General features: G+C 37.4%; 2 protein-coding genes and 1 non-coding gene across 4 annotated transcripts; all 3 read left to right on the top strand.

Moving 5' to 3' along the window:
• The first annotated feature begins 945 nt into the window (after positions 1 to 945).
• Ctr9 (RNA polymerase-associated protein Ctr9) lies at positions 946 to 6,398 on the top strand. 2 transcript variants are annotated; one of them, XM_066399523.1, is made up of 16 exons: positions 946 to 1,111; positions 1,170 to 1,268; positions 1,562 to 1,801; positions 1,865 to 2,087; positions 2,145 to 2,925; positions 2,981 to 3,199; positions 3,257 to 3,428; positions 3,480 to 3,672; positions 3,796 to 3,932; positions 3,986 to 4,248; positions 4,299 to 4,646; positions 4,697 to 4,824; positions 4,902 to 4,931; positions 5,284 to 5,484; positions 5,539 to 6,070; positions 6,129 to 6,398. In XM_066399523.1, the coding sequence occupies exons 1-16, from the start codon at positions 1,064 to 1,066 to the stop codon at positions 6,229 to 6,231; spliced, it is 3,717 nt and encodes a 1,238-aa protein (XP_066255620.1). In that variant the 5' UTR covers positions 946 to 1,063; the 3' UTR covers positions 6,232 to 6,398. The 2 variants fall into 2 exon arrangements, with proteins under 2 accessions (XP_066255620.1, XP_066255629.1); XM_066399532.1 differs by lacking the exon at positions 4,902 to 4,931 and having other exon boundaries at positions 947 to 1,111.
• Positions 6,399 to 7,512: 1,114 nt separating this feature from the next.
• Positions 7,513 to 20,928, top strand: LOC136415193 (uncharacterized). The gene is made up of 2 exons (XM_066399662.1): positions 7,513 to 7,707; positions 19,100 to 20,928. The coding sequence occupies exons 1-2, from the start codon at positions 7,654 to 7,656 to the stop codon at positions 20,315 to 20,317; spliced, it is 1,272 nt and encodes a 423-aa protein (XP_066255759.1). The 5' UTR covers positions 7,513 to 7,653; the 3' UTR covers positions 20,318 to 20,928.
• A 1,306-nt stretch (positions 20,929 to 22,234) lies between these two features.
• On the top strand, positions 22,235 to 22,326 carry TRNAY-GUA (transfer RNA tyrosine (anticodon GUA)). The gene is given in 2 exon segments: positions 22,235 to 22,271; positions 22,291 to 22,326. It is a non-coding gene; the product is annotated as a tRNA-Tyr (tRNA).
• Positions 22,327 to 22,650: the final 324 nt, after the last annotated feature.

The raw sequence follows: 22,650 nt of genomic DNA, 5'->3' as shown, positions 1-22,650 counted from the left end.
AAACTAACAAACGTTAATGAAACAAAATAATAGCCAACAATATTCTAAGGGTCTAGATTTTAACGAAAGCAAGTGAATAAATAATTAACACATTTGAAACAGGCAACTGTAATCTGTTAATACAATGTTGCCAGATCATACCATTATTATCGAATTGTAATAACTTACATTTATAATATTTGCAATTCGTGTTAGATAAGCATTATTGCAAAATCCTTCTTTTCCCTATATAACAAGAAACATTTAATTAAATTCAGTTAAAAGTAATTGTTGTAGTTGCGTATGACATTACTTGAATAGCTAATAATTAGCAATATCCATATTTTGGCAACAACTATTTTTACACATTTAACTTGGCAACAGTCCAGTGTTACTGGAGTGGTTGCTAATGCACCCGGTGCGTATTATTACACTGCTCATGAGCCATATGGTAGGGTGTGTGTATATTCCGCGTGGATGCATTCATAATTGAATAATTTTTTTACCAATTTGGTGTTGCACTTTAATTTTTAAAACCGTGCAAATTTCAGCAATTCAAATTTTGACAAAATTAAAAGCTAATAAATGAAAAAAATATGAAGCGACTTTTATATACATTCTTAACAATGTTGACATCTCTCGAATTAGTTGCTCTACCTGTACTACTTAGAAGACATTAAGTTCTGTCAAATTTGCGATAAAGAACGATCCAGTGCAACAAGTGTAGATAATACAGCAAGTTATACAATGAAACCCTCATTTTATTTCCATTAGTTAGTTACCGTATAGTACGTTCAGGTAATATCAACTTTGAGGAATATTGCGCTTTTTTAATAAATATTGTAATGTGATTATTCAAGAAATCATTCTGTAAAGATCAGAATACAAGTACAGCATCTTTATGTATGGACTTCGTTAACCAAAGCAATAATTCAACCCCTTTTACTTATTTTATTAACTGGCTCCATTAGTAAATAGTTAAGTTTTTTCAGTATTTTTGCGTTGCCCATGATGTTCATCTTTCAAACACATTGAATTCAAAAAAGTGCCGAGTTAAATTTCTCTCTGGATAAAATCCTCCAGGATGGCCACCACAGCTTCAATAGAAATCCCTCTCCGTGATACGGACGAGGTTTGATATAATATAACTATTTTCCATTGGATCAACTAAAGAAATTCCACATTTCTAGGTGATTGAATTGTACTCAGACCAGCTTCCTGAAGGAGATGAAGTGCTTGGAATATTACGTCAAGAAAACACACAATTGTCCATTTGGGTTAATCTTGCAGTAAGTACATAATGTTTAGGCTGTTATATTTAGTAAAGAGATATATCAAAATGTAAAAGACACTGAAATTTCTAGTTTGGAAGTATTAATGTATAATGCAGAATTTAACAAAAACTCTTACAGGATGGTGATAATGTATTCACTAACTCTCTGAAATTTTCAAGATTAAAATCCCTTTAAGTTCAAGTAACAACTTAATATGACAAACACTGAACCAAATTTAGCTCATAGAGAACTATCATTCAGAATAATTCATATGAATTATTCTTAGTTTATATTATTGATTTGTTTAGTTGGAGTATTACAAGCAAGGCCAGATCAATGACTTCCTTAAAATCTTGGAATCGTCCCGCATAGATGCCAACACTGATTATCGTGACTTTGAAAAAGACCAAATGCGAGCTCTTGATATGCTTGCTGCATATTATGTGCAGCAAGCTAATAAGGAGAAAAATAAAGATAAAAAGCGGGAATTATTCACAAAAGCCACGTTTCTGTATACAACGGCAGACAAAATTATCATGTATGATCAAGTAAGCTACTGAAACTTTAAAATTTTAACCATGGCTTACTACACCTATTTCAAAATTTTTTAGAACCATTTACTTGGCCGAGCATATTTCTGTCTTTTGGAAGGAGACAAAATGGAGCAGGCAGATGCACAATTTAATTTTGTCCTCAATCAGTCACCTAGTAACATCCCATCATTGCTGGGCAAAGCCTGCATTGCATATAATAAAAAGGACTTCAGAGGGGCCTTGGCTTTCTATAAAAAAGCTCTAAGGACTAATCCGAATTGTCCTGCTGTTGTCAGATTAGGTAGGGTATTAAATTCAAAACCATATCATATTTTTATTTCCTAAAATCATTATTCAGGCATGGGACATTGTTTTATGAAGTTAAACAATCAAGATAAGGCAAGATTAGCTTTTGAGAGGGCTTTAGCTTTAGACCCAAAATGTGTGGGGGCTTTAGTTGGATTGGCAATATTAAAATTAAACAAACAGCAGCCAGAATCAATCAGAAACGGTGTGCAAATGTTATCAAAAGCATACACTATTGACTCTTCTAATCCCATGGTTCTAAACCACTTAGCAAACCACTTTTTCTTCAAAAAAGATTACAGTAAGGTGCAGCATTTAGCACTTCATGCATTTCACAACACTGAAAATGAAGCAATGCGAGCCGAAAGTTGTTACCAACTTGCTAGAGCCTTTCATGTCCAAGGTGACTACGATCAAGCCTTTCAATACTACTACCAAGCCACTCAGTTTGCTCCGGTCGCCTTTGTGTTGCCCCACTTTGGGCTGGGTCAAATGTACATTTACAGAGGGGACACAGAAAATGCGGCCCAGTGTTTCGAAAAAGTATTAAAAGCGCAGCCTGGCAACTATGAGACTATGAAAATTTTGGGGTCTTTGTACGCGAATTCAACATCGCAATCTAAAAGAGACATTGCTAAGAACCATTTAAAGAAGGTGACTGAACAGTTTCCTGATGATATTGAAGCATGGATTGAATTGGCACAGATTCTAGAACAGTCTGATTTGCAAGGATCTTTGAATGCTTATGGGACTGCCATTAATATTTTAAAAAAGGACGTTCAGGCGGAAATTCCTACTGAAATTTTGAATAATGTGGCTGCTCTGCATTATAGGTATGTAGTAGCTAGTTTTGCTGTAGTTGTATAAAAGTTTAGGGGTGTCTTCTAGAACTGGCAACTTGGAAGAGGCTAAAAAGACTTTGGAAGAAGCCCTTGAAAGGGCCAAATCGGAGGCTTTGCATGACCCTCAGTATTACAACATTATATCTGTAACTATAACATATAATTTGGCTCGGTTAAATGAAGCTCTATGCCTCTTTGATAAGTCAGAGAAACTTTATAAAGACATTTTAAAGGAACATCCTAATTATGTTGACTGTTATTTAAGGTGAGTCATTTTAGAATTTATTTTTTGTGGATCATGCAAGTTTTTTTTAAATTTCAGGTTAGGCTGCATGGCCAGGGATAAAGGGCACATTTACGAGGCGTCCAATTGGTTCAAAGAAGCCCTGGGAATAAATTCTGAACACCCTGATGCTTGGTCTTTGCTAGGAAATCTTCACTTGGCCAAAGCTGAGTGGGGCCCAGGACAAAAAAAATACGAGCGCGTTCTCAAGGTAAAGGCAGCCATTTTCCTTACCTTCGTCCCTGAATGATACATTTTTCAGAATCCAGCAACATCTCAGGATTCTTATTCGTTAATAGCATTAGGAAATGTATGGCTGCAGACTTTGCACCAGCCAACTAAAGACAAGGAACGCGAAAAGAGACATCAGGATAGGGCTTTAATGATGTATAAGCAGGTTTTGAGAATTGACCCGAAAAATATTTGGGCTGCGAATGGAATTGGTGCAGTACTAGGTGAGTGAATTGAGACATGGATAAGAATCAGATGTATGTCACGTCATCGGAATTTATTATAAATCTTTTTAACATTAAGCTTTTGACCTCAATTTTTTCCTATACAAATATTCGACATCTTAGCACACAAAGGAGCTGTAAATGAAGCCAGAGACATTTTTGCTCAAGTCCGAGAAGCCACCGCGGACTTTTGCGACGTGTGGCTCAATATTGCGCACGTGTACGTAGAGCAAAAGCAGTTTGTCAGTGCCATACAAATGGTAAAACCTCGTCACCGTTACGATCATTAGAACTTTAACATAAAACTTTTCAGTACGAAAATTGTTTAAGAAAGTTCTTTAAATACAACAACGTGGAGGTTCTTCAATACTTGGCCCGTGCTTACTATAAAGCGGGCAAGCTGAAAGAGGCTAAAATGGTTCTTTTAAAAGCCCGGAGAGTATCTCCGCAGGACACAGTTTTGCTCTACAATATCGCCTTGGTTTTGCAAAGATTGGCCACCCATATTTTGAAAGATGAAAAGTCGACTTTGCAGACTGTACTGCAGGCCGTGCACGAATTGGGTTTGTCACTGAAGTATGGTTTTTCTCAGTAATTGGAAATTTGAATTAATTTGAGTTTATTAGGTATTTTACTTATTTGGCTGAGTATGGGGACAAGATGCGCTATGATGTTAATTTGGCTGGTCTAGAAGCTCGGCAGTGCAAAGATTTGTTGTCACAAGCGCAATATCACGTTGCGAGAGCGAGAAAAATGGATGAAGAAGAAAGAATGCTTAGGAGGAAACAGGACGAGGAGAGAACTGCATTTAAGATGAAGCAGATAGAGGAACAGAGGCGGAAGGAAGAAGAAAGACGACTGACTAAAGAGCAAATGCTTCAAAAACGTCAAGAATATAAAGAGAAGACGAAGAATGCCTTGGTTTTCCAAGAACTGCCCTCAGAGAAGAAATCCAAAGGGGGTAGAGGCAGAAGGTGCTTGAGCAGGCAATTTCATGAACAATTATTAATAAAGATTTATGTAGGGACGTGTATGTGTCGGACTCAGAGAGTGGGCAAGAAAACGGGGAAGACGGCGGTGAACAGAGACTTCCCAAGGAAAAGAAGGAGAAAGGACGTAAGCGGAAAAGGAGCGGCGATCGCAAGAAACGAGGTAATAAAACCCTTTGAAATAGAACATGGTTTAGGTTCAGTATTGTACGAGCGTTTCTCCTTGAATTTTCCTTTCAGATCGATCTCTACTTCACATTTTTATGAACAGTGAGTAATTGGTTTTAGATGCAAAGCGCCTTGAGACTAAACCGATCAAATACTCTTAGGTTTTGCTTTTTCACACATTTCATAATGTCTTCCTTTAGACACTACCGTCTCAAAAGAATTGAATGGCGTTATTGCGCTTAAATCGATGTCTGTACTCGACGTTATATTTATTTCTGCAGTTTTTATCACACAAATTCACACTTAATGTTACAAAAAAACCTTCATCATCACAAAGATTAAGTGATAATTTACATAGTGTTCGCTTGATATTAACCGACTCTCTCACCGTTATGACATAAATCTATATGTTTTTTTTTTGTATATTAGAGAAGAGGTTTTTATTTCAATATAGGTGGCGGCAGAAAGAAGAGGAGAGACAGTGGTGGCGATTCAGATAGTAGCGGAGGAGATGATAGGCCTAGGGGTAGAAAACAGCGAAGGGAGAAGAAGCAAAAACCGAAAAAGACGTCTGACGAGGGACTCAGCGCTAAACAGAAGAGCAGAATTGTTTCTAAAGCAACAATTTCTACTAGTGAAGACGACAGCGATAATGGTAAGTTAGTTTGATAATTCATAATACTTTTGAGCCATAAAATAAACACATTAGAACGAGATAAAAGGCTTCGCACAAGTAGCGACGAAAGTGACGATGGAAAGAAGCAAAAGAAACGCAGAATCTCATCCGGATCCGAATCGAACAGATCAAAGAGTCGCTCTAAATCGAGAAGTCGCTCCAAATCGAGGAGTCGCTCTAAGTCAAGAAGTCGCTCTAAATCGAGAAGTCGCTCCAAATCAGGAAGTCGCTCCAAGTCGAGGAGTCGTTCCAAATCAAGAAGTCACTCTAAGTCCCGAAGCAAATCTCGTTCTAAAAGCGGTTCCAGATCAAGAAGCCGTTCGCGATCGAAGACCGGATCAAGATCTCCCAGCGACTCTAGATCGAGATCTAGGAGCGGATCCAGATCAAAAAGTCGTTCAAGGTCTAGATCAAGAAGCGGTACTAGGTCCCACAGCCGGTCAAGGTCTAAGAGTGGATCAAGGTCCAAGAGTAGGTCGCGATCTAAGAGTAGGTCACGCTCTAAGAGTAGATCGCGATCGAAGAGCGGCTCAAGATCGAGGAGTGTTTCAAGAGCAAAGTCTGGGTTAGTTTTCAATTTATTGCTTACAAGAATATTTCGAATATAGCAAATTTGTTGACAGATCCAGGTCCAGGTCCCGTTCGAAGACACGAAGGAGTAAATCTAGGTCAAAGTCCCGGTCCAGGTCCCGGTCTCCTTCAAAATCTGGCTCTGGCAGCGATTGAAGTCGAGGAGGCACTAGTTTTGAGTTTGACTAAGTCCGTTCTTAAATTTGGATATTCGTTAACTTTTAAAAAAAATTATTATCTTCATGTTAAACAATAGTTTAATAATCATGAATATATTAGTAGGGCAGATAAAATTACTGGTATTAATGAGAGTCAAATATGAAGTTTTAGATTCAGTTCCGTTTATTGAAATCCTAGATTATTCTTTCTTAGGAAACCGAAACTTTGGAGTTGCTATGTGGTATAGCAATCGCACAGGCCGATTAGAATGATAGTTCAGTCCCCTATTTAAATCCAATAGAACACGGTCAAGCTAAGCTTAAGAGATGTGTTTTAAATCGTGGTACAACATTTCAAAGAAAAAATGAAGTCTTACAGTGTTTGCATGAGGAATAGCACAATATTGATCAGCAATCTAAAAGGAAGCATGCCCAGAAGGTGTCAACATTTGATTAACAATTGTGATGGCCTAACTCTGGTAATGTCTCTAAAATTTTTCCTCTTTAGTTATGCTGTTAAAAATGTTTTTCTATATGTGGTTAATATATGTTTCTTCCCGTTTAAATGCAGACAACTAGTTTAAATATCTGTTTCATTGAATTAGTTTGAACTTATTCTCAGACAAAATACTACATAGGTCAACTTTTATTTTGTCTTTTAAACCATAGTGATAGGGTTATATTACCCATACACCAAATAAATTCCTACATTGTACACTTTTACTCCTCCTGAAATAACCAACAACATTATAAAATGCACTTAAAGATATCTGCAGAGCCTTCCTGTTATAAATTACTCATTTTAATCCTCTTAAGGAGGGGCCAAATGTCCACTAATGGAGACGCATATATTGTAATGTGAATATCATTAAAAGGTAGGTAATATATTTGAAATGTTAAGAGACGAGTGGATGCAATTATGAATAATTTGAGACTCCCTCCAAAAGAATTTATTAATAATGGTCTGTAGTGCTGAACATAAAGTGCAATGGATGAGGCTCTATGGATGGACAAGATTAAAAATTGGTCTTGGGGTTATAGGACGTATTGCTAGTGGTCAGGTAATGTTATGACCCTCACAACAATAATTATTGTCTTTATTCGAAGATACTGCCCACACACATGAATCCCTCCCAAATTGACCATGGCCATTATCATTGCTGTTGATTGCACAGAGACAACAAAAGGAATGGTAACAATTAAATCATAATATACTAATTAGGCAAAAAGCCATCCGCACCCGCAACGATTCTAGCGCGGGCTCCCGGAACCACCGCACTGTGCGTCAGTTCTTCCGCGGGCAGCAGCAGTACCGCATTGGTGCCGTGGTACCAGCACCAGTGTCTCAGTAAACTCGCCGGGTGCGGACGAGTAGGAGCGAGTGCGCGTGCGACGATGTGGTGACAGCCTGCCCCCCGAGATGTGTACCACAGCACTGCTTTTCGTTCTGCTTGTAGCCACCCTTTGTTTTTCTGTAAGTCAAGCAAAAATTGTATTTTCATAAAAATAATTAAAGGCTGCTCTAAAATTCAAAGAAACATAATATTAAGTATTTCATAATGATAATAGCTTTGATGTCATTCAGGTGATAACAGCATATTAAAAAGTTTTCTGGATTGGCCAAAATTTTGGCTTCCTGGAGCCAACTTCCCCTTCAAAACCCTTCAGGGACTACATCGTTATATTCAACGGGGATCGGGCGTGAAAAAATTAACAATTTTCTCCAAAATTTATTAATTCATAAGAAATAATGAGAAATTAAAATTGTGGTATAATTTTCACCACTATATACCCCCCTTCCTCTTCCTCTTCCTCAGAGTTTATGGTAAAAAAAAGTGGGCACCAGGAGTCCAAGGAAATCTCAATTCGTTTATTAATTAAAGATTTTGCTGCTTAAAGTATTTTTAACTAAAGATAACTCTGTAAGTGTCTCTAATTTTTTAATGAGCTCGCTAAGATTAATGACGAGATTTTAAAATTCAATATGCGTGTAAAGCCGCTCGAGCGAATTTACATTTCCAGGCCATTTTCAGTGATCAGATTAATTATTACGCAATAATTAGCGGAGAAGCATGAAAGAAAACTCAGATTGTGCTTTGCACAGGGTGTCCCAGAAAAAAGCTTAAATCTTTTGAAAGTTCTATTATCGGGATAAGTCCCACGTACCTTTCAGCAGCATGACAACACCACAACCCATACTACTCACCTCAACATAAGTGAGTCGATGGTATTTATGTGTTTATAACTTCTTGGCAGTGCACCGAAAAACTTACCTGATAATAGCTCGAAAACCATTAGAGATAGGAATTTTATTGCAGAATATTTTTTTAATGTTAAAAAGTTCAAAGTATCAGAACTCGTAAAAATTTTAAGTCTATTGGCACTGATAGAAAAAACTGGGGCGATTTTTTATACTTGCACAGGTCGCGTCATTTACCAACTAACAAGATCTCCCTAGGAGTATTTTCAAGCCGGTAGATTAAGAATTACGAGACTTATTCTCAATTTATAGATTTGAAAGAATCCAACACATCCAGTGAAATGAGAATAAGCAACTTTTTTATAAGGCATACTCGTTTGTGTCAATGCTTCTGAGTCACCCTGTATACGAGCGGGCTCCGAACGACCTTGCTACTCATAGTTACATCGCCGGCTAAACAACAAATATAAACCAGATCAAATTAATCTTTTTGCATCTCGGAAAACAACATTTTTATATGGGATTTATTAAATGTGTACTTTTTTTTTAAGTCTTCAAGGTTGCTCAAGCTAATATAGATCGGTCCGACATTCACAGGATTTCTTCGAAACTACTCAAGCACCCATACCGCCCTTAAACCGACTCAATAATTACTTCTGACGCTTCATTTATCAAAACAATATAATGAAAATTGCACCTTTAAGAGCAGACACGTCATAGCTGAACGGCAACGGCCTTGGCAAGGCCATCGTGTCGTCAAAGGTTTTTTCTTCTACATGATTCTTCTGCATGTACAGGAAGCCACTCATGTCTTGTTGTGACGCCTGTAAGTTTCCAAATTAGCACGTTTTAATTAGATTGAGATGTAAGACGGAGATAATGGGATTATAAGATAAAGGGTGGTCATTAAAGACCTTAGGAAGGCGTTGAATGGCAGAGGCACGTCTGGGATTCTCTTGAGTGCGATTCAGGTGGTAGATAGCAAATAACTTAATCAGTGCGGCACTGCGTAGTGCGTGGTTTTTTCCACGATCACCCGTTACTTTTCCATACTCAATGAAGAACATTTCATGGGACTCGAAGAAAAAAGTGCTAGCGAGATCCGCAATAAGCCTTTATACTTGATCGTGGGTGTGTCGCAAATGCAGCAATAATTGACCTGTTATATGAGTTATTGTGTTTGCTTTTGATTTATGATGTATCGGTGTAGTAATTAAACTATATTGCGCACATAAATGTATGGATCTGGAGGTACTTTTCAGGTCAATAAAAATCAGGAAGTGTGTGTGTGTGTGAACCACCCCCTCCTTGAGACGTCTGTCCGGAGGTGAACACTATGAGAGCTCGCTGGAACGAACGTGTGTATCCACGCCTCAAGAGCATTTCAATGATGGAGAGAAAAAACCTGAGCATTTGCAGCAATTAATTAAAGAGTTTTTTGCCTTTCACACGTCGATTTGCGTCTATGAGAAAAATACGTAAACCCACACCAGGCTTAAACTCAACTTCTAAGCCGAATAAAAACAAAAGAAAATGCCAGCTTACGCATAAATAACATACATAAATAATGGTACGGAGAGTGGATTTGCAAGTCACCGGAATATGATCTTGGGGGCTGTACTAACATGGGCTTTTGTATGGATTTTAATTTAATAATACTCTATTGGAGATTTTTCTCTATTCCTCAAAACGATTCCATCATCCTCGCTTATCTGAACATGCAATCAAAGCGCAGATTAATTATTTACTTTGTACCAACGCGAAAATCTCATGACATAGAGGAATTTTAACAAGGGTCCCGCACAATTTGGCGAACGTGCATTCTGTATGTAACACGATCCATTCTGGCATTTAATTATTTCCTTCTTAAACTGTTCGGTAATCGCCGTGTTCAACTGTCACTTTTATAGTCGAAGGTCGGCGAGGTGAAATACCCACAGATATATTGGACCAACCACGAATTATAAGTTTCCAATAATTTTTAACGACGTTTTAATTTGATGGCCATTAGGGGTTTTTAATTTTTAATTACTTAGAAACATGCAGAGGATTAGTGACGGTGTTTCGGGCTTCGCCGAAGATCAACGTTTGTTAATGAGAGCTGAAGTGACACTTATTATTACACCTCTGATGGGCTGACAGCCTTAGGCGCTCTCTCATAGATTGTGACGTACGATACTAAGGGGTGGACAAGGGTGTGATGACGTAGATTTTTCCATCTAACTATGGTTCATCTAAATATTGAAGAAATTAGTCATCGCGGTAGGTCACACAAAAAATGGGTTAGAGGTAAACATACATTGCGATTACAGTGGTTTAAAATGTTGCTGGAGGGTCAAAATCAAAACCACATTAACTATACCTATACATACGTATATATTTTAATCTGAATTATTTGTTGTTATTTTTCTTTTCGTTATTTGACCAGGAAGCCCATAGCACATTTTCTTTGGCATTGTTTCTTAGCCGTACGACGCCGTTTTTAAATTTGCTATCCGACTATTTTTTTTGTTGAAAAAATCAATATAGCGCCCGTGAGAAAAATAAAATTCGTGACGGCAGCCGAAAGACCAAACGTCGGAAGGGAAATCTGAAAACACCATCGTGTAGCTGAGAAACAATGCCAATGAAAGTGTGAAAATGGTTTTGGGCTTTCTGGTCAAACAACGAAAAGAAAAATAATAAATCTCCAATTTTTAGTTTTCTTTTCGGTTGTCTTTGAAAGTACTCGAAAAATTCAAATTTTGAAAAAGGCATTTAGTCGAACTCTAAATTATGCATTTTGGCCCCGTTTAAACTTCTTCGCATCTCCTCCAATATCCCAATGGTGAGGGTCTTATTTAAAGCACCGCATATCTATCATTGCTGGTTTGGACAATGAGGGGCTTTATTATCGTATATATCCGTAGATATCGTATATATACGTATATATCGTATAATCCATGTTTCACATTGGAACACATTGAAATTCACATATTTTAACATTTTCAATATATGGGACCACTGGACGGCTTATCAGGCTCATGCCTAGAAATTGTTTGCTACTTTTTTTGTGTGGCCTATAGCGATGACTAATTTCCTCAGTATTTAGATGAACCATAGCTAAAAAAGCAATACTTGCTTGCTAAACTAACACTACTTGGTCCACACCAGCCGAGGAAGAAAAAATGAATTCCTACATGGAATTGGCAAATAAAAATAACGTGCCCATATTTTATAGATTCAATAATGCGAGGCCCTGTCAAGTGGTACCTACATGCCTCGAATGGTACTGGGGCGTCACGCACACTACAATGTACGTTACGTCTGGTAGAATAAGAAGCGCTGCATGCCGCATTTAGGTACATAAATAACGTCAAGAGTGTCATCACTGCAATTTACCAATAGGGTTTTATGTCTTTTTTGGCCTTATAGCTTGTCTGGAAATTTATTACTCGCCATACGAGTATTATGTGCTCTGCCAACTAATTGTAGTCGCTATAAGTCGTTTCCAATGCAAAATATCGTAAAATTAGATACTAGAGGATTTTTAAATACAAATACTTATGCAACAACATTTCGAATGCGAATTCGCATCTCTAACCATTTCCAAATTTGAGTCGGATTTATGCACTCGACATCGGCTTCAGATTTGGCTTTGACTTTGGCACCAATACATTTAATTGCCCCATTTATATCCGCCGTAGAATGTGAAGTCGCCGCTGGACTACCGTAGGAGACAAAGTAACTGTACCTTTGTGGTGTTGACGGTTACCAGATGACATAGAGAAACCTCAGAAAAATTGAACAGTAACTTGGAAGACATGAATGAGACCCTTATGAAAATCTCTAAACTCTTCCCCTCCTCGGTCCAAAACTTTTTCTATTGTTAATTATCGAAGAAACATCCTGATGTGGTAATTTGAGGCCGAAATCTAGTACCGCAAGATGGTGTGAAGTAACAAAAAATACGGGCAGTGGCCAAAATACATATTTTTATAAATGAAAATGACAGAAAACCTCAATTTCTGCATCTTTATCTGCTTATTGTATCATATGCATTCTAGCAGCGACCTGGTGAAGTTGAGAATCTGGGGCCATGCAGACACTCGAAGCAACACCATAGCATGGCGTTGTCCAATGAAATCAGTCGTTAACTTCAAAGGATCGTGTTGTGACTTTTGAGAAAATGTTAGTTTACATTTGTACATTAATTTGTACGTTCTGCGTAACACAACATCAAGTTCAATATAAATTATGCTTTGCACACGAATTTGCGGCTCTCTGTATAAGAAAAATTGTTGTTTTACTGTCAAAAATCTAATTTGCCACCACTGTTATATGTGTCATGTTATCTCTTTTGTCATTCAGGAGCGTATACTAGAAAAGGATTACTGCTGTCACTCAATTGTTCTAAGTGACAGTAAGAACAGTGGCAGCAAATGAGAGTTTAAAGAGACAAAATTAGAAATTCTTTGATTTTTAATGTAAGGAAGTATTTTAATAAAACTGAAAGTTTCGATGTAATTGCTTCAGATTGCTTACGTTTTTAATCGATTAATATTGCGATGAAAGGTCTAGAGTAAAATGAGGTAAAAAAGGAAGTTTCCACATACAGTTGGAATAAAATAGACAACCAAATTATTCGTTGCTTCTGACCCAATTAAGAATATTATGAGGCACTTGATGATTGCTGAGATATTCTGGTAAACATATTGCCAAATGCAAATCACGTAGTGATAAACGTTTCGTGATTACACCTTTTTAATGACCGGTTTAATTAACAATTCGGTAATTAGACCGTTTTATATAACCGGCAAGAGCGTGGGGCATTTCTCCACTTCTGCTGCAGATTCAGAAGCAACTCATACACATTAAAATAAGTTAATAAAACAAACATCCATTATTATTGATACCGTTACTATTTGTTCTTGAAACTATTGCGCATTTAATTCGAATTCCTTGGTGATGAAAACAAGACTGTGAAGTCGTAATGTCTGTGTGCACTTGCAGCCAAATGGCAACTTTTTCGCACAAAAGATCTACAAGTTGGATTTGACCTTAATTAGTCGCGCTTCATTGTACCAAAAAAATCCGTAGGTGTATCGGAAATAACAAGTTTTTGGTGTGTAATTGTTCAGTTTGGCCATTAGCCTATTTACTTTCTCGTAAACCACGTTCCTTGTCAAGGATCTTCACAGTTTACTAGGCAATTAATCATTTTCAGAAACCAATTTGGAGAAGGCTCAGAAGTGGTTCCTCTTGGCTTCTTCTTTAAGAAGAACACATCCAAGAGGATGATCTCTCTCCCTCTCTATGAGCGAAAAGTACAATGTGTGACAACAATTATTGCAACTTTGTTTACGCAACTAATGTAGGTATTAATCTCACAAACAGGGTGGTGCCTAAAGTTCCAACAGATTGCACTAGATCTGCCTAAGCTTAATCGGAGACAAGGTGACCGGAGCCTGCAACAGACTACGTAATATCAGAATTGCAAATCAGAATATATAATATTGCACTTTAGCACCTTGGAATGCTGCAGACATTGTAATAGAGGCATCAGTACCTCATAAGCAATTTTTATTAGCGGTTGACTGCGATTTGCCAGAATTTGTTGCCCTCGTAAAGAAACTCTTAAAGTGAGATATTGTCAAGAAATCGTTTGGCTGCATCCGGGATGTTGAACGCTGTTAAAGAGGTAAAGCCTTAGTTCGAATTCTGGTTTTAGGAAATGTAAATAAGCCATCAGAGTCTGAAAGGACTCTTTTATAGTTTGGTCGAACAATGTGGCAGACAATAATATGCAAAAGCAGTGACCCTGTATACCTAATACACCTACTCCTAACTAGGCCGACTGGTTTATTCTTTAAGGTTACTAGATATGAAAGTAATTGTTCATTAATTCCTATTCAGCCCAAAAGCCGCTTTTTATTACTATTACTTCGCTCATATGAGTTTTAATGTCTGGTGAAGGTAGGCGTGAGATCACTGAAAATGCTTATTCAGGTCAACCGAAGTTAATTAAATACTCCAAGATTTCCCAGAATTTCAGAACATTTTCCCGCTCTGGTTGGTCAAAAATTACACAACTTTCTCTTCAGGTTGCTCAAAATTTACTGAGAAGTTCTGGTCAGTTACTTTAAGATTTCCCAATTATTGAGTTGAGATTGCTTCATAGTTGCCGCTCTTACATCATAATATCTTTATTTTTCTCTTCATGTTACCCCACTGGATTGTTCTATATATTGTATATTACTTTAGAATTACTGACAATTTTCTGGCGATATTACTCCAAAATTACTGAATTTTTCTGTTTCTCTTACTCAAAAATCACTGTATTTTTCTGCCCAGGTTCCTTAAAAATTATTGAGCAGCTCTTTCACTCAAGCACAAATAATTTCAGTTTTCCAGGAGATTTCCTACTAATATGACAACGAAAATGACAACATTGCTTCGTTTGTTTGTTTAAAAATTAACATGATCACAGGTCGAGAGAAGTGAATCCGCCTGTCAAAATGACGGCAGCGCCAAAATTTTATTCTTTGACGGCCATTTTCGAAACAAGTGAACGGCGCTGTGTTGCCATTTTTAATTATCTATTCGTTGTAAAATTGCTCAGGAGTTTCCTTTAATGTAACAATTTGAAATTTTATTTCCAAAATCATGAACATTTTGATAAAATTAAAATTGAGAATATTGAATTTGCGGTGTTCCCAAAATCACTAGATAGAAGCTATAGTGAAAGAGAAATTCTGACAGAAAGCTCACTGTAACGTCAAAATCCTCGAGGTTGGTTAAATGGAGAAGAACTTTGTGACGTTTGATCTTTTAGTTTGCAAACAGACATCGTTAACAAATATTTTTTCTTTTTTTAAATATTGAGGAGAATGTAAAGTTAATTGCGTTACCAGATTGCCATTCAATGTTGCATATGTTTATTCAGAAAATCTTCAGAGGTTTTTCTTGTTTCATTGGATATTTCATTTACAAGGGGTTAAAATGACGGATATAAAACCTTTCCGCCTCCAGCTGATCCCTGGTTCATCGTCCGTCCTTGTTATTCAGTAACAAGGCGAAATTCGTGGTTAGCGCATAATAACGCCACTTTCGAAGAATTGCGACCACTAAATTCACCGATATTGGTGGTCATTAACGTCCGATCAAATAGTTTATTGCCGTTTAAGGATCTCGTGCTTCTCGGTCGTAACAATTAAGTACATGTGCACTTTATGCGGATTCCTCAACATCACCACCACTGGCATCACTCGCATTATTATTATACCAAATCGCATTCTTCTTGCATCGTCCTTGGCGAAGATAAAATTTATTTAATAAGGAGTCCAGCGAGGGTTACATCGCGTTTTATTGTTCAATTTTATTGCATTATTTGCAAATTAAAGATGTCGTTAAGCGTAATTGTGGAAGAATACCAGAATGTAAGTGATGGAAATGTTCCTGCTTTGTTTGGGAATATCATGTAAACCAGCATAATTTTCTTCAGTGTTAAAATGATTGGTCGCGTTCAGAGAAGCGCACCACTGCAGCTCTTCATTTTAGCGGTTGCATTTCGGAGAAGCCAGAAAGTTGGAATTCTGGATCTTCAATCCTCACAAGATCAAATTTACAGCTGCTTAGCAAAAGCTGTAATTTCAAAATTCAAGCTTTAAGTGTTGCAGGGTTCCACCGTTGCAAATTCCCTAAATACATCCACATTTTAATGATTTTTTTAACTCTTCGGCAAGTTTTGCCATAATGTAGATTAATTCTATCAATTTACCTGAGAACTAACTCACCTCAGCACACCTTTATTACACACGTACCTAAAGCTGTTTTTTTCTTTATTACAGTCAGTTTATCCTTCGTTTGATATAATACCGGGTGCCCTAGGGCTAAACAAACAATGCAGTATCAGTTAGATTAGTCTTAGATTGTTATCTGATTAAAGTAGTTAGGTGTAATTAAATACTAGCTCGATTTATGTGTGCGTGTGTACAGATGCCTAACAAGCCTATAGGGGATTAGAGGATTAATACATTTCTGTGCACCCAAGCGATTGATTAAGATTCGGTTAGAGAGAGAAAGAGAGAGTTTGACTGGTCATTAACAAGGTTGAAAGGAACCACGAATTAATATTGGAAATTCCATATACAGGCACATAAAAGTAATCTTCCATCTCTCAAGGGCGCTGCTCAACCATTTAATCTTAGCAGAGCGAAAGTGGACTATTATTATTACCATTGTGGTGAAATTACTAACAGTTGACAAACACCATTACTGTCTGAAATTGCAACTTGGTGTGTATTATTAAAAAAAAGTCTGTTCTTATTGGCAAAGCAATAAGAAATGCGTGGAATTCGATATTAAATAAATATCTACTTAAGTGTTAAATTTTGTTGAGTCTTATTGGTTACTAACCCAGTGTCGCGTAACAGCAACACAAAAACGTGGTGCACATATTTGATATATAAGAAAAAAAGTAAATGTGACAACGCTGGTGTAGTAAAGATGACAACATGATTGATGGTTCATAATAGCAATAGTGGAACAAAAGCGCAGCGCAACGTTGCCACGCCAATTCTGTATTCCTAACTATAACATTGCATGCAAATCTTGAGCAATTGCTTCTAATAATTAATCGAGCAATTGTTAGAGTTCCAATCCATTGATAACTAACGCCTTTAAGAGCCGTTTCCAAATCCCCGGTAACCTTGGTACCTTGACTTATTATAGTCCCAGTTACGTGAAGAAATGCGGCTGCGGAATTTCTTTGCACAATTTTGCCATTGGTCCGATTCAGTTGTTGCGATACACCGATCCTAAATATTCAAGAAGTGCGGTAGATAAACGAGGTGATGCGCAATTTAGAGAGGTACCATCACTTGAAAAAAACAACCCATGCGGGTGACGCCACGAAGACGCCATTGGCGACTGCCTATATCAGATTGTGGGAAACCACATTCCGGGAGTTTGTAAATGTACTTGTACATTTGAAGGAAATCTCTTGAAACCGAATGATTGAGTTTTCTCTCTGCTGTACTTAACTAAATTTTATGAAGTTACGATTAATTTACCTAAATTGAGCACAAATTAAATCCGAAATTTAAAAAACAGTTCGTGTGAAATCGATACATCGACGGTGAAGTACATACATATACATATGTATGAATGTACATATACATACCTGCATACATTCCTAAATGGGTATGTATGTAGGTATGTGGTGGGGTAGGAACTCTAAGAAATATAGAGTGGAGAGAGTCCTAAATGGGTTTATTGTCTGAAAATGTAGAGGGTAATCACGACAAGGGGCTTTTAAGACGGGTTAGCTATGCCGTGGATGGAACAACGATTCCCAGACTTGTTTCTTCGCTCGTCATGTAATCACTTTTACAGTTGAAAATGCTTCACTTTTGTGTCAACTAGGACATCGCCGTTAATGAAATTTAAATTGGTCGTTTAACACGCGTTAAAATTTACAAACAATCGTCCCAGCGCGCCTCTTCATCCTCACGCATACATTCGGTAGCACCTACAACAACATTTTCGACTAACTTGGATTTGAAGGCAAATAATTCGGTGATTTCGAAGAACAGACTCGCATTGACAAGAGTTGCAATTCTTTGTACACCGCTAAAGGTTAATAAAATCAGATTACGTACGATTATTAAATATTATATTCCGCATATATTATAATCGGACTAGCACACAACAGAGTGGCGATATTGCATTCTCCATTTGTCGGGCGATTGTCTTGTTGCAAATGTGTGAATGCAATTTTTTTGATAGAAAATCTCGCAAGGACGCCGATTTCTGTGGGACACCTTATCTCCCAGTTCTACAGCACTGTTGCACGTATTGACATATTCCTTATCTCAGCATCACACTGTACTATACAATGAAGCATAGTTTAACCGATTTCTTTTTGCTCCATCTCATGAGTAATTTCCATTAAGGCGTTCAATATACTTCCCATTCTTGTGGGACGTAGCACGGGCGGTAGATTTTTTCAGTAGCAGCGAAAGATTTATTTGGGCATGTCGACCAAAAAGTCGTGCCACACCATTAGGAGTGAACTTGACATTATGGTACTGATACATAAAAGAAATATGTATGCTAACGCAGACACCTTTATTTCTCCCTGTACTATGGGGCGTCGCAGAGATATCGGTGCAAATAAGTATAGTGTGGTAGCGAATAAAATAATAAATAAAAAAACTAAAACATCCTGTAGAATGACAGCAAGCAACATTCTGATGATGCATTTTTGGCTGAATCGCTCTACCTTTTGCCCTCTAGTACCCGATACTCATTTGTACCATTGGTTCTGGGACACCTCCGATACAGAAACGTAGCAGGGACTTAAATTAAACGAACGGCAGTTTCACAAAATCTAATCAACAATACACTAAAAGAAAACACTATTGCATTTTGATTTTGTATTTAATAAACGTTCTATCTCTACGAGGTATTGAAAGTTGTTATCAACAAAATCTGGAACACCTTGTATACCCTAACGAAATCCTTCACACGTTCTATAATCGCATCCGTGAGGCTTAGCGCCATACGTGCTGATATTTAATGACACACTTGAGTATCTATATCAGATTCAGTGGAAAGGTGGGTGGCAATACATGTGCAATTAAATAGAGCCATTTTGAGACCTAAACAATGTCTTTTGTTTCAGTTGATGTCCGGGAACCAAATGGCTGCCGAAGGCCTGCCCTTGACTAGGCGGGTTCGCGGTGCCGACGACTACGAAGACATTTTGGCAGGCAATGACTTCCTTTCGGTGTTCCTTGAATCCACGCTCCACCGTTTCAGAAAAGAGGCCACGACAACCAGAGACGAGTTTTTCGATGAGGAGACCATCAGCACTGAACCCTACTTCAATAGAGAGACTAGGGAAACTAGTAGCTTTTTCAATAGCGACGCCCCCACCGAAAGACAATTTAGTGCTAATTCTAGTGACGGTGTGATAATAGCGATGCACGTGTCTTCTTCTGTAGGTAGTCAAATAAATAAGTTTAGTGAATCTAGGGCGGTGGATCAGAACTATATCACTTCGGATGAGCAGCCTGCGATAGTAGCGAATTCCGGGAAAAGCGAACTTACGGTAGAGGAACCAGCTCCCATCACCAAAAACACCAATAGTGAGACTACAGTAGACTTAAACAAGCTTCAAGCTAGCCTGCAAAGCCTGCCCTCCTCGCAGCACATAAACTTCAACCCTAGAGATTTTCCTAATAGCAAAGAAAACTCGCCCCCTCCATTCCATCACAGCCTAATTTACCATGATAACCCCACCCAGCCCGGCAGAGCTCGGTCCGTTTCATACAGCACTATAATCCAAGACATACAGCCGTCACACGAGAGCAAAGCTCTGGACCGGAAAGAGCGCAATTACGAAACAGGAACGATATATCAAAACTCATTTGATACCGGCAAGGAAGCCAACCTATTTCCGCTAAAATCCAGTACTACCACAACCACAACCACGACCGAAACTCCTTGGCAGCTGACTTCCCTCAAACCCGAAACCACCAGCCAGAAAAACTGGCGTCAGATACCGAAAGTATATGGACGTCCTGAGCAGAATTATGAGATTGACGAGGCTGTAAGTGTAGTGACCAATGGCCGGACGCACGGAATTCAGCAGGGGGAGAGTTCCGGAACCCCCAAGCCGGGCAAAGAGGACAAAGACCAGAAAGTCGGTTATGTGGTGGAGGGTAGGAACTATAGGAAATATAGAGTGGAGGAGAGGACCCCGGATGGGTTTATTGTAGGTGAATATGGCGTAGTTAGTCACGACGATGGATCCTTGAGGGGGGTTAGATATACCGCGGATGGGACCATTAATCCCAGACTTATTTACGATGCCCTAATGAAGTTTCTGGCCTTGTAAACACGGATGTGCCATGAATTATGTACTGATTACATTTAGATTCCCTTCGAAGTGATACATTTTCTTTTGTTTGCCTTCGTGTATGTATTGTAGAGAAGTCCCTCGTGAAATTAGGGTTTATATTGTGAAAAAAGGCAAACGTAAGAAAATAAAGTAAAACAACATGGTTTATTGCATGGTAGTTATTTGAATGGATTTTCTTTCTTTTGATGCCATTTTTTTATATAAAAGAGAGTTGAAATCATTTGATACTAAGCGGAAAGATATTTAGTACCAGGAATATGATAAAGGAATTGAAGAGAATGACTATTCTCCTTATAAATCTCTTTTGGCGTTGAGACAATCCCGCCTAGTTTTGTTTCCGTTAAAAGAGAACAATGGGAAGACATTGAGGAAGTCTATGAAACATACGTGTTTACAAATTGCTTTTGTACATTATTTAAGCGCTATATATTATTATGTAATAATAATAAACGATTTGCTCAGACTATACTATAATATAAGGTTGTGAAAATACATCATTTAATAATAATTAAATTCTTGCCCTTATTATTATTATTATGTGTGCATTGCAGTGATTATTTAATTTAATAAAAAGCATAATAATATAATGGCTTATGATTTTACAATGGTGCCTCAACAAGATCTTCGAGAACCTTCTTTTAGGCGGCCTTCGCTGCTCAAGTCAAAACAGAATAATTACAGCTGAATTCGATCTAATGAAGTCATAAATATTTGATATATCCATACATTGAGAATTAATGCTCTGTTGGCAGTAATTATCTCGCCTGAAATTGATTATGGCTGTTTTTATTGCCGCTTAATAATACCAACTGATCAGGATTCGACGTTGCTGGGTGTAAGAGTTGAGTCATCGTGCTGGCCCTTGCAAGGACATTAATTATCAAATCACTTATAATTTGTTTTTGAAATTATGACTCGGTTTGTAATGTTTTGAAGATTTATTATGGTAGGTGCAACAGCGGAAAAAAGTACAAGAAGGCGGAACTGCAAAGAATTATTACTTATTTTAGTGGATATTAATTAATACAAAAACTAGATTGAGGATTAAAATCAAGCAAAACTACGTCAACTGGACCGAAACCAAGTTCATTATTGTGAGATCCCACATCTCGTTCATTGTTTTATGGCTTAATGAAGGAAGGTCTAATTTTTTTTGTATGCGATAACGTGGCCTTCTGTTACTGAACTTTTCGAGGGCAGTTTTTCGATTTCAATTCAATGCCATGACATGCACCATGTATCTGATAATTAACTCTTAAATTTCTTTGATTTTCTTAATTTGGTGAATTTTCAGTTTTTTTTTCCTCTTCAAGGTGGTGAAATTTTTATCATATCTCAATTTAAAATACATTCTTGATTAAAACACCCTATACATATAATGTTATTCTCTGTTCTTGCAAAGACAATTTTGTAATCGGTACTTTCTCGATTGTGGCGCTATCTCGGCATAACGTAGGCAATTTGTCTTTTTTAGCAGTTTTGCCCTATCGCTAAACATAGCTTAGACAGTCTTCCACTAGATGTCCATAGTGGCTTAAAATCTGTGAATCAGTACAAAATTACTCAACAAACATTTTCTCGAATTTCTTTATGATTAACACTTTAGTTTTTAATTACTATTACTTTAATATGGTGAATATTCAAGTAGAAATTAATTTGATATGGTAGGAGAAACTGTCACCGAAATCTTCACTTTCTATTCTATCAAGAAGTCGAGTATACTTTCCAAATAAAAATTACTGTAAAAATGGGGATACAATTAAATTAAATTAAACTTTTTCGTGATTTTGTGACTTTTTCTTGATGAGTTGTAAAATATTCACATGTAAAACTAAAAATAATTGATTTATTTAGCTATTGCTTTTGATCAACTTTATATACGAGATTCATTAACCTTCGATAGCTCAGTTGGTAGAGCGGTGGACTGTAGTGGAATATTAAAAGTGGACATCCATAGGTCGCTGGTTCAAATCCGGCTCGAAGGATTCTTTTTTTTTATTTTTAAACTGAATTTAACGACCACAAAAATGTCATTTATTTAACTTATACCAATATTTTCACAACAATAATCTTTTTTATGTTTTTTAAGTTTCATAACTTAACCAGCGAAGCAACGAACCTCCCCATGGGGGGCACCGATTTCAATAATACTTTACCTGAGTTTTACGGTTCTTCTTTGATTTTTATGAAATGCATTAAAAGTAAATCGCAACATGTTACAGCCAAATACTGACTGCTATAGTACCTAGTAACTTGAATAACCAATAAACTCCTCATTTCTGATTCACTTTAATCTCTAAAAATCACCT

The sequence above is a fragment of the Euwallacea similis genome, chromosome 1 (genome assembly GCF_039881205.1).
Source record: "Euwallacea similis isolate ESF13 chromosome 1, ESF131.1, whole genome shotgun sequence".
In the NCBI taxonomy this organism is placed as follows: Eukaryota; Metazoa; Arthropoda; class Insecta; order Coleoptera; family Curculionidae; genus Euwallacea; species Euwallacea similis.
Note: the sequence above shows the minus strand (reverse complement) of the source record. Positions and strands in the feature narration are given on the sequence as shown.